This window comes from Pteropus vampyrus, unplaced genomic scaffold (genome assembly GCF_000151845.1).
Source record: "Pteropus vampyrus isolate Shadow unplaced genomic scaffold, Pvam_2.0 Scaffold1, whole genome shotgun sequence".
Taxonomy (NCBI): Eukaryota; Metazoa; Chordata; class Mammalia; order Chiroptera; family Pteropodidae; genus Pteropus; species Pteropus vampyrus.
Window position 1 is genome coordinate 32778403 of NW_011888782.1, and position 12317 is coordinate 32790719.

The 12317-nt window shown below is 45.4% G+C and overlaps 1 protein-coding gene across 1 annotated transcript in view; it reads right to left on the minus strand.

The window, feature by feature from the left end:
• Positions 1-12249, minus strand: part of TAGLN3 (transgelin 3) — a 14870-nt gene extending 2621 nt beyond the window's left edge. The window contains exons 1-3 of the mRNA XM_023521329.1: positions 11817-12249; positions 10487-10661; positions 704-806 (exon numbers count right to left, since the gene is read on the minus strand). Coding sequence (XP_023377097.1) covers positions 704-806; positions 10487-10661; positions 11817-11996 — 458 coding nt within the window. The 5' untranslated portion in view covers positions 11997-12249. The remainder of the gene's footprint in view (positions 1-703; positions 807-10486; positions 10662-11816) is intronic.
• Between the last annotated feature and the right edge of the window lie 68 nt (positions 12250-12317).

Genomic DNA, 12317 nt, shown 5'->3' on the forward strand with positions numbered 1-12317 from the left:
ATAACTGTCAAGAAGAAGAAAAAGAGACTAGGGAAATGAAGAGTTAATTATCTGGTAAACATTATTTTCTCTTCATCTCCCACTGAGCTATTGGGTTAAGTTTAAAATCCCTTGCTAACCCCATCCCTTGAAAAAAACAACAACAAAACAAACCTCCTTAGGAAAAGGCCTTTTACTGACATGACCATATACTTTATTAACCAGATTGGACCACTTCTGAGAGTAAAAGTAAGTGCTATTAATAAAAATACTGGGACAACAGGCAGTAATTACAGTCCCAGGCAACTAGGACATATCATCCCTTCTTTAAGTAAATAGTAGATAGATAGATAGATAGATAGATAGATAGATAGATAGATAGATAGACAGACAGATTGATTCAGGGCTACAAACCAAGTTCAGACATCAAGGCACATCTGCGAAAAGCCATTCTGTCCTGCCCAGTCTCCAGAGAAACAGAACGTGGGCAGGGCTGGAGGATCCAGTATCAATCAGAAAGGCCTGATCATTTCTGCTCTGTGTGGGATGTTGGCCTGAACATCAGCATCAGTCTCTCCTTGCTCTTGAGAACTCAGTCATGGGGCTGGGAGTGCTTGCTCCTAGGGGCTTCTGTTGAAATAGCCTCTGGGGAGCTACAAGGCTTTAGACGCTCCCTCTTGTTAAAAATCATCCTCTGCTCCAGAGGGCTGAGAAGGGATTTTACCTGTGAAACCAGGAAGGCTCTCCCCGGTAGCAGCCATCATCCTTGGTGACTGCAACGCTGCCAAGAGCCATCAGGGTCCTCTGCACAGCTGCCATGTCCTTTCCTGGAAACCAACAAAGAGATTAAAGCCAAGCATGTGTCAGGGTCAAGGAATCTGAGAGGATGGGGCTGGACCTCCAGGAAGAAGTTTCTCATAGGAGGCTGCAGGTGATAACATTCAGGGGACAGGAATATTAAATATTTCTCAAAATGGTCCAAGGACAACCGTAGCCAAACCTCTCAGAGAGAAACAAAAATTCACCTAACTCCGTTCTTCTCTATATGGTACGGTACGTACCATATAGATGCACAGTTTCTACTCCATTTTCAGAGTTGCTGTGTATGAATAAAACATTCCAAACACTTAGCAGCTCTGACATAGGTAGGTCCCTGTCCTGAGCAGCGGCCCTGGCCTCGGTGGGTTCTGTAAGCTGTGATAAGGTAAGTCCTATAGGTAGGCTGGTGTAGCGGGCTGCAGAGAGGATTTTTCTCAGGACAGGAAAGAGAAAACTGGAAAGAAGTGGCTGAGTGGATTAACTGTGCCAAACCCCAGGTGGCTTCTCTCTTTTACTTTATGTGGTTAAAAGGATCTAAAATTACCCATGTGAACCAAATGGAGTATTCACTTGGCTATTTGGGTTGGAAGCCTGACAAGTGAAGAAAAGCAAATCAACACAGAAAGCACTCAAGGTGACACAAATGATGGGCCCTTTATTTTGTGCTGCTTGAAAGGAGCTAAAAGAAGACAACGAATAACTGGCTTGTGTGTGAGAGAAAGATGGATGGAGAGAGAGAGAGGACAGGAGACTGGGAGGGAGGGGAATAATGAAAGAAAAAGAAAAAGTGGAAGAGAAAGAGGAAGGGAGAGGGAAAAGAAAAGAAAAAAGAGAGAGAGAGAGAAAGAAGGAGAAGATGTGTGGTGTTGCCCCCTCGTACCATTGGAACACTGTTATCTAAGAGCCCAGTGACCTGCAACCCACAGAGAAGGCAATTGGACCCTACAAGTCAGCCTGCTCTTCCATTCCTTTCTTCTTTCCTCTCCTCCAGCTGACTGACATGTCCAAGACTGGGAAAGATGCTACCAAGTGGTTACCCTGCAATTTTGAACCAAATCAAAGGTCCATGCATGGCACAAGTGTGGACTGCAGAAGCTAAAGGCACAGGGTTAGAAAAGAGCGAAATTCAGCCAGGTGGGGTGCTGGGAAAGTTAAGGGCAAATATTAAAAGGCTCTCTTTAGACTGAGTGAGCTATCTGTGGTCTCTCCAGCTTGGGTGCTGTAAGTCAGTCACTGGGCAATACGAAATTATAGGAGAAAAGCAGATGGAAAGTGAAAATGGAGTATAATTCCAATAAAATAAGCAACTAAAGTCCATTTAAAGTTCATTTTAGAATGTCCATTTATTCAAAGATGAGAGAGAGATGGCAGATCCTTCTTCCCTCACTACTCTCCTTCATCCCATTAACCATGGGGGCCATTTCCTGGATCCTGAGGCCCTGTGGGATTGGTTAATGGATGCAGGGATGAAATGCTCTCAATGGGGAGTCCCCAGACTCAAGGGACAGCTAGGGTGGTGGAGGATGGAGAATCGGGGCAGCAAATAGAAGGAGGGCATGAGCAACATTAAGAATTAAGACAGAGGAAACAGAGGTGGTTATTAGAATGATTCTTCTCTTCGGACAAAAAACATTTCTGTAATTTTCACAGTATAACAGGATACTTGGATCCTTTTTTTTAAATAGAACTGTCCTGATGATATTCTGAAAGATCACTCTGGGAAGAGAGAGAGAGAGAGTTTGCTCTTAAGTAGTGAGCCATTAAAGAGATCTTAGAGAAGTGATTAAGCACAGGGAGGCTTAGGAAGGTCAGGGTATATCACTTATCTCCACTCTGTACAAATTGCACACTGGAAATCTATTTCTGATGATTGGAAAGAGCAGGTCTGATATGTCCAGGTTCTGGGGAAGTGTAGAGTCTGACATCCAGGCACTCAACCACAGACATCATCCTGGAGACATGGGTGCAGAAGCAAAGCTTTGTTAACCACAGGCCTAGCCTCCCTCATAAGTAGCTGGAGAATGTATATACTACATGAATCCAGAAAAGAATGAAGGAACTAAGTTGAGGCCAAAAGTAAGATATTGAGAAACCTAAAGCTATAAATACCACCCCATCTTCATCTCAGAGAGTAGAAAAGTAACTGGTTGCACGACTGGAGTAGAAAAATCTGGAGAAGGAGGCAGTGTTAGAAAGCAAAAAAAATTAGAAGAATTTTCCTTAAGAAAGATCTGATATAAATTATAGGCCAGACACTATTATATTTGACATTGACCCCATGGAATTTATATACTTTCTCCCAATGTGTGGATAGGAAAACTAATTCAGTGAAGTTAATTAACATGCCAGAGCCACCCAACAAGTAAACCAGGGTTCAGCCCTAGCTCACATGTCTGAGTGCAGAGCCCACAGAGTCCACTAGGCTGCCCTGCCATCTCCCATCTCTCATCGGTCCCCACTGCAGGCTGGCTGGGGAGACAGGTTCCTCAGTGACCAGGTAATTCGAAGGTTGGCAGTGGCTGTGTCGGTGCCAGGCCAGAAGAAATGCACTGGGAAGATGTGTAAGATTAAAGCAAGAAAAAGCAGTTGGGACCTTGAGTTCCCCATCAGTGTGCAGATCAAATCAATTATTGTCAGGATTCTAAATAATGTAATGAAGAGAAATCTGTCTCTGTCACCAGTTCACGTCTAGCTTGTTTTCTTGTTGCCTTTCGTTTGTTTTCTAACAGATATTCCCGTGAAGAATTGCAGCACACTCGGTCTGACAAAATGGGAAGGGGCCTCCTTGCAGCCACACTTCTCTTGCCAGAGCAGAAGCCCAGATCAAGTGCTGTTGAATGGATGGGGGCTGTTAGTGGAGGCTGATTCCTGTGACTGGAGGTCAAAAATTTAAATGTCTAAAGGAGCAGTGTGATTAAGGAAGATCTGTGAAGTGTGCCAGGTAGAAAGCAACAAAAGCTGAACTGCTCGTGTCACCACTAAGTGCACCATCTGCCTAGGGCAAAGCCTGCTTCAGGGTAGGGTTCCCCAAGCTTCTTTGATAATTTAGAGGATGGCAGAAGGGGATCTCTTTTAAAATGTGAAATTTGAGGTCATTCCCCCGGGGAAACTTATTTGGCAAGCCTGGGGTGGGACCTGGGAGTTTATATTTTTAATTAACTTCCCAGGTGATTCATGCCATCAGGCAAGTCTGAGAAACATGGGTTTCACCTGGTGACTGGGAATTACCTGAGAATCTTAAAAATTCAGATTCTGAGACAATCTCCTGAGTTGATTCTGATGAAGCCAGACTGGATAGGCAAGCACTGCTCCAATTCTTTGGTTTTCAATTTTTAAAAAAATCGCAATGTCTAACATGTTGTAAGTACTACGTAATATTTGTTAAGCAATAACTCTTTCCTTCAGAGATAACTTCCACAAAGTCAAATAGAAAAATCAATTTTTAGAAGGGCACTGACCCCAGTTAGGAGCCAGCTCAGAGGCCTGGCAGCTTCGAATCTCTTTGTTCCCTTGAAAGCGACCCCTAGATACTTTGGCAAGACAGCTTGAAAACCACTGCTCAAGGCTATTATTCCAAGAAAACAAACAAACAAACAACAACAAAAAAACAGTCCCCAAAGAAGTACCATCTAGGTGCTGGGAATTTTTAGATGCTAGAGCACAGAAACGAGATCGAGTTCTGGTGGTGATCTGAAAACGAGACCACTGGCCACAAGAAGGGTAGTGACGCATGAAAGCAGAGAGGCCAAATGTACACTAACAGCTCGGAATTTTAATCAGGCTACCTGGAATCTTCTAGCCCCCTACCAAGGGAGGAAGCTAATATTAGAACTTGAAGCTGTAAAAAAAGACTGTGGCACGGTAGCTTCCTTGTCTCACCAGGCAAACCTTTTCAGAAAGCGTTTCGGATAGCACTTGATATTTTTACTTGACAATAGTGTTCCCTGTTTCCTGCACTGTCACAAGGCGACATTTCCCTAAGTGTGGTCTTAATACTCCAAACTACCGAATGATTACCTCTGGGGATTGGGGGCAAGGATTCTACACTGTAAGAATCCAGGAATTCTTAATGTTCATAAAGTCTGAGAGCTATTACCATAGAGATACTTGAACAAGGATTCTGTCCTCTTAATTTTTTCTTACCCTTTCATGATATCGTATGCATGTCTTTGAAAAGAAAAATTAATAGAATAAAGAGAAAGAAAAAAGGCTGGAGATAAGTCATATGGGTGGGTAAAGTCAGTAAAGTCACTCTACTTTCAATATTAAAAATCAATCTTATAGTCAAAACTCTTTGATTCAGAGCTACTTCATATTTTATCACTTTTGACTCATCCTTGTTACTCTTGGAGTACTGGCTTTTTTCCATCTTTCTGGGACTTGTAGAGAAAGCAATCAGTGGACAAAGGACTCATTTCTTATTTCCCTAATTAATGATTTAGGCATAGCCCCCAATTCTTCACTCAACGTAGAGGAAAAATTGCTATAGTCAAGGAAGAAATGTCAGAGGGTAGGCCGGACTTGCCCTGTGGGTTCTATGAATTTTTGTTTCACTAGGGTAGTGGTTTTCAAAGTGGGGTTCCCAGAACAGCAGGAGCAGCATCATCTGTGAAATGGTAGAAAATGCAGATTCTTAGGTGCTATCCCATAGGTAATACCTCAGAAACTCTGGGGCTGAGGCCCAGAAATCTGTGTTTTAATAACCCTACCAAGTGATTCTGCTGCACACTGGAGTTTGAGGACCACTCCTGGAGGAAAAGATATCTGAACACAATTGTAAGCAGCACTTGGAATAAATGCTGTGAAGGCTGTTCTGATAGACAGAAAAGGAGGCTTCAAGGAGGATGCATCTATAATGTCTCAAGTCACTACGGGGACCTCACAATATCCCAAAATATCTCTCAAATTGGGTGAATTCTCTTCTCCTCTGCTGTTGAGGAATGACACATACAGTGACACCTCCACAGAGAATATATTTGGACCTTCCAGGCATTCCACTTTGATGTAAAACCAGACCTCCTCGATAACTCCCAGTCATCATGGAGGGGAAACAGGAAGGCATGGCAAAACCATGTGCCCAGGATCCTGGTCAGCCAGATTACTAAGAGGAGTAATCAGATTTGATTGATCTTTGAGACTCGCTTGCTTTGACATCCTAGAATGTTACATGTCTAACGGTTGCCACATAGTCATGCAAAGGAACCCAAAAGGTTAGTCGCTGATGGATTTACAGTAGGAGAAAGAAGCCAGCATTTATTAGGTGTCTCTTAGCCATGCACTGAGCTAGGCATTTTACACATTTAATCCTTAAGAGAACCCTTAGAGGGAGGCACTTGATGTGTTTATAGGAGGAGAATTGACGCTAAGCAACTCAGGCAAGGTCACACAATGTGGATGTAGCTAAAGAACAGTTTCAACCCATCTACCTGGTTCTACAACTCATGCTCTTTCCACTGTACCAAGATCTTCTGGGTCTGGAATTGGTGAAGCCATATATTAAGAGGGAAGACATCAAGAGGGTAAGTTTCATGAGGTGGGTAAAAGTCAATAACCCCTAAAGCTGGTCTGTCTGTACTGGGAATGGCAGATGTGGTTAAGACACCAAAGATGTCAGAGAGGGCAAAGGTCATCTAGGCATCCCTACCAGCTTCTGTGTGAAGCCATGAATGAAATCCTTTGTTTCAACATAGAATGTGTGCCTTTCCAGCCTTGTGCTTGTGCTCTCATTTTCCATTAGTCTTGAAAATGGACAGGCCAATGACAATGGTAGTTTTGACACTGCTAGCATTTATTATACCCTATTATTGCCAGGCACTATACTAAGCACTTCTAATGCATTATCTCATTTATTCCCCATGTCATCCCTGTGAAATAGATCTTATTATTCCCATTTTACAGCTGAGAAAACCAAAATTTAGAAAAGTTAGTAAGTGGTGGAGCAATGATATGAGCCATGTAGTCTTGTTTCTGACTCAAGAGTCTGCATTAGACTACTTTCCAGTATAAGTGTTCTTTGAGTCTGCACTCGCTAGCTCTCACGTGTTCACTCACTTACACACACACACACCTCCTTTTTTTGCTCTTCTCTTTCTCTCCTTCCCCCTTTTCCCTCCAAAGAATAGATGCTAAAGTCTAACCTCCAGTTTGCTCTCCTCTGAGTCACAGACAGCTGTGACTTCTGTTCTTTGCGGGCCCCCATGGCATATCTGAAAGTCACCTGCCAGGCATTCACCTTACTTATCCATGAGAAAGACATGCCCAATCCCCTTCCACTGCTCTAAGTGGCCCTGATTTCCTTCCTATCACTAAACGGAACTGGTCACCCCAGCTTCCTCCCAGGGGCACTTCAGTAGCCTCGTCTATAATATCCCTGTGCTTGGGTCATTTTCTGGACCATTCAGCCTCGGGTTCCTTTTTAAAGCTCTGAACCTTTCATTCTGGTTGCCCCCAAATCTATTCCAAACATTTCACATTGCATCTAAAAGGAGTTTCAGGATAGTGAGAACATCTGGGGACTCTGCCTATCTAGATAACTAAAGCCTAAATGAGAAGGCATTTGGCAAGCCTGGGTTCCTGCAGCTTTATGAGTCTGCAACATAATAGCAGCATGGAATCACTGGGCAGCCGTGGGGCAAGCAGAGCTCTGCTTGGAAAAATGCCAAGCAGGAGAGATGGGGACTGAGAGCTGTTGAGTATAAAATGCCGGCAGAAGAGGAAGAGAAGCACTCAGGCGAGGAGGGCGGTACCCACAGCAGCCACAGCTACCACAGCTATTTGCACAGAATCAGGAATGAATGTGAGTAAACCAAAAACCACAGTCAGGGTAGAGAATAGTAGGGAGAATGTGGCACTTAGCTAAGCAAATGGCTAGTCCAATAGCTGCATATACAAACATGTTCACTCTCATATGCCCACAGACACAGGCCAACCCCGCCTTGAGGCATCCCTCTGATTCTAGCATACTCATCCCTAAACTCATAAGTGAGACAGCTCTTGCAAAAAAAAAAAAAAAAAAAAAAAAAGGACCCTGCCTCACTCACATTAGACCCTGGGTGTCACCTCTGGGCTCCCTCAAAGCCACCAACTCTCTCCCTTTCTCTTCTCGAAGCAACCCACTTTCCTACCTCTTGCTCAGACCTGAGCTTCAGACAGCGATCTTGGGGAATGTCAAGTGTTCCCTCCAAAGCTTAAAATCTCCCTGACCCTCATTTCTCAGTAGACCTCCCATGGAGGGGACCACCAGGCCCTGGGGCCTCTAGAGGCTCTTTGGACACCCCTAAGCATCTGCTTTCCTACTCAACTGCATAACCTACTTATAGGTTATGCCAGCTATTCCTACCCAATTGCATAACCTACTTATAGCAGGTCAACCACAGCACTCTTGGAGTGGGTTTCCTTCCTTATTTTCTTTAAATCCCCATCCTTCTGCCCAGGGAATGAGACTTCTCCATGTCTTCCTTGTTTCCTTTTTCTAGGAGCATTATCCTGCCCTGGGGTCTACCTGTCCACTACCTTATTTCAGGCTAGTCACACTCACGCCTCTCAACCTCCCTCTACCCTAAGAGGTATCTAACACAAAGGGCTAGGCAGATGGTGTAGACCTCCACCTGCTCCTAACAGCCCTCCTCACTCACTGTCAGGACCTCCTGGGTGTAAAGTTCGTCTGACTGGTCTTTGGAAAAAGGAGGAAGGCGAGCAAAGCATTCTCAGTAATGAAAAGACAGAAAAGCACTGCAAGGATCTACGCCTCCCACACACCTCCCAGTTTCTTCGTCTTCTCATACTTGGAGAGACTTCCATTCACACAAAACCCTTAGTTAGTGCAGAGGCTCTAGCTCTCTGTCCCACACAGCCCTGACTCATCCTCCTCCTCTTCATCCTCATCAGTCACCAGATGACTCATAACACATCCATAGTATAGGTGAAGGCAACAGCCTCCTGGCCAAAGCGTGGCATGGCAGACTAGTTAAGGCCTTATTCTTTGGAGAGTCTGGGTTTGAGTCTTGGCTGTGCTAATTACTAACCAGCCATATGACGTACTCACATAATCATGGGCAAGCTTTAGTTTTGTCAACTATGACATGGGCAAATTAATAACACTTACTTCGTAGAATTGTAGGAGAATTGATTGGCATTATGTAGTAAAGCACTTGAACTATGGCTGGCACATAAGAAAATATCAATAAGCAGTAGCTATCTTTGTTAGCTGGAGACAATCATAGTTTTGATCTAAAAAGACGGGAACGAGTCTCTACTGTGTCTTTCTATGGGGATTTGGAGGCAAGCGTGCATGAAGTTAATGGCTTGGCCTGAAGGTCTGGATACCTGAGTTTCTATGTAATGCCCACCATGAAGAAAACTGATTGGCATCTTAGAACTTTAACTACTTATCTGGTAGTGAAAGAAACAGGAAATGCCGGCTCTCTGCCTGACACAGAGAGGGTGTGAAGTTTAAGGAGGTAATTGTTTCTTTATAAATTGTTTAATAGAATGGTCCTCTGCTAGAAATCTGTTTCAACCTTCATCTGAATGTCCCTTAAAATACCATTGTCTATTGATCACAGAAAAGTTACCCCATTCTGTCAGTAGAAGCAGTTGGGTCACTGCCCCGGGGTATCCCATTGGTTAGGCCACTGATGACAGCCAGTGACAAAAGCATGAGAGAGCACAGTGAACCTGGCAACCCCGCTTGGAGTGGTCCATATCCCCCCGTGCCCAGACAGGCCTAGTGTGAACAGTCGCATGGATATGCACCTACATTTGGGTTCAGGGAGACACTAAGCACTATGACTGTAGGTCTCAAATTCTCTGGCAGTGTCTCCACATCATTTCTCCCAATCGTGGATTATTAAATATGTCTAAAAATGTGATTTGATTTTCATGCCTCTTAAGATTTCTTAATCAAGACAACTCACAAATGTGGAAGAAAAAAATCATTTGTCATACTCTCTGAGACAGGGGTCCCCAACCCCCCAGCCATGGATCAGTACCGTTCTGTGGTCTGCTAGGAACCTGGCCACACAGCAGGAGGTGAGCGGCAAGGCTAGCAAGCAAAGCTTCATCGTTTGCAGCCACTCCCCAGAGCTGGCATCACCACCTCACTTCCACCTCAGATCATCAGACATTAGATTCTCATAGGAGCATCACCAGTCCCTAGTACCAAAAAGGTTGGGGACTGCTGCTCTGAGAGACTGCATACATATCTGGAAGGTAGAATCACCAATCTCCCAGATAATAGTTTAATGAAGAGTTAGGTGCTATTTATTTCTCAGATTGAGTGACCAAATTGCACCAGGCATCTTTGTCTATGAACCCTGCCACTGGTGAGTCAGAAACACTCATCCCCTGACTCTCTTCCAGTAGCTATCTTTGTTCAGAAAGAGTGCATTGTAGGAGGGGTAGAAGAAATAAAAGGCATCCCTGTAACCACTTTAGCTTCCTCTTTACTGAGGTCCCTGCTGTATCTTGGGGCGTGTGTTCCCTCAGAGGAAGATGGATACCCTTTTCAATGCAACATCATAAAGGGGAGGCTAACAGCGCCCCCAGGTGACAGCTGGTATACTCCCCGCCCCACCTCCCCGCAACACAGCAAGCAAGCACAGGGAAAAACACTGTGAGCTGATTTCACAAAGGGAGGGGAAAAGGGAGGAGGAGGGGAGAACAATCCCAAAGACACAAGGCTGTTTACCTTCCCATAAATCCACTGTCTGAAAAATATCAGTGGTCCTGACGCCATAGATCTCTGCAGCTTTCAGGAACTGGGAGATTTGCTCCATCTGCTTAAAAGCCATCTTGGACTCTGAGATCTTGGCAATTGGCTCTTGTCCAGGTGGATATAAACTGTTTATTAGCTTGCACAAGACCTAAACGGGGAAAGGGGGGAGACTCAGTCAGTGTTTCCCTTTACATTTGCCTATCATTAACGCAAAGTGAATCCTAGCACCGCCCCCCCCCGCCCCCACCCCAGGGCCCCAGTAACAGGTTTGGGCACAGGCAATTCTTGGGCCCCAGGAAAGCATGGGCTCTGGGCTGGGTGGCCAGGCTCTGATACAGAACCTTGAAGACATAGGCAACCCCATTCCTAGGGTTGCTGCAACTGCAGTGAGTCCAGTAATCTGGGAATCCCCTTCCCTCCTTGTTCCTTCCTCCCTTTTTATGTGTGAGGGAAAGAATCGTTTACAGATAGGGAATGATGTGCAGGGACGAGAACATGATTCCAGATTTCCAATGCAGGAATGAGTTGGGAGAGGTCAAATGCTAGAGTCTAATATTATTTCTTCTATCAAAAGGCAAATCTGAATCAGGCTTCAACGACTCATCCCATTTGTGCTAATGATGTGTGCAAGAACTGAACTGGGTTCTCCCAGACCCCTATAACACAAGTCCTGGGCAACCAGAGAGAAGCTGGGGATAGCAGTTATGTAACAACAGTTAATCACAGTCTGCAGGAAAAAAGATGGGTTTGTTTGAATCAGCATGGCCTGCAGTCCGGATTCCCCAAACACGCAGCAGCTTTGGGTCAGAAAAGCAATTATCAAATAAGGATTCCCTTCAGTTTCCTGAGAACCCCTCCATTCAATAGACTAACAGTGAGCAGCCCAGGCAGCATGGCTCTGGTGATGAAGGTGATTAGTCTCCCCCACCCTTTCCTTTGTTTTACTATGTAACCAACCCATTCCCTTGGGGAAGGAATAGTCCCAAATGAGCTTATGCACCAAAAGGCTGGAGAGATCTCAAGGAAATACTTATCTCTATTCTCACTGGAAAGAGCGTAAAGGCTTTGGATTTGCCAACGACTTAGAAGGAAGCTCAGTTTCTGATGGGTAGAGAATCCTCTTCGCTAGCTAGGGAATTGTGGAGGAAGCCCAGATTTTCCAACGAATAAGGGCATTTCCATTCCCTCCCTTGGAGACACAGAGCCTGGGAGCAGCTGCTCCTCCAGCAGCCTTAGCGAAAGGAGAAGGGCCTGGAGGGTTTCCTTACCAACCGCCCAGCCACCATGATCTCGCCATCCTTACCGTCCCGTCCATTAACCATTGCTGAAAATGGGCCCTGCCGGGGGGCGGATGCTCAATGTCCTCGGCGCACTGCAAGATGATCCAGTCCACCAGCTTGTTCTCCAGGTCCGCGTCATACTTCTGCTCGATCTTCTCCTGCACTTCACGGCTTAAGCCGTAGCTCGGGCCCCTGTTAGCCATCTCTGCAAGAGAAGAGATGACACGCGCGGCATCCACACAATAGCAGCACTGGCTCCCCGCGCACGGGGCTGGGATGTAGCTGGGCCGCCTGGCCCAGCAGCAGCAAAGCGGGCAGAAAGCCGGGCGTGGTTTAAATCAAGGAGCCAATGAAGCCACTGGGGTTTCACCTACAAACGGGAAAGAAAAGCGCAGCCACGCGTCAGTGACTCTAGAATAAAGCCCCTGCCGGTCCAGGGGGGCTGGATCCCGCCCCTCGGTCCCGCCTATCAATGAGACGTGATGATTTACAAGGACTCGCAATCGAGGCTGAAGCCCCAGGCA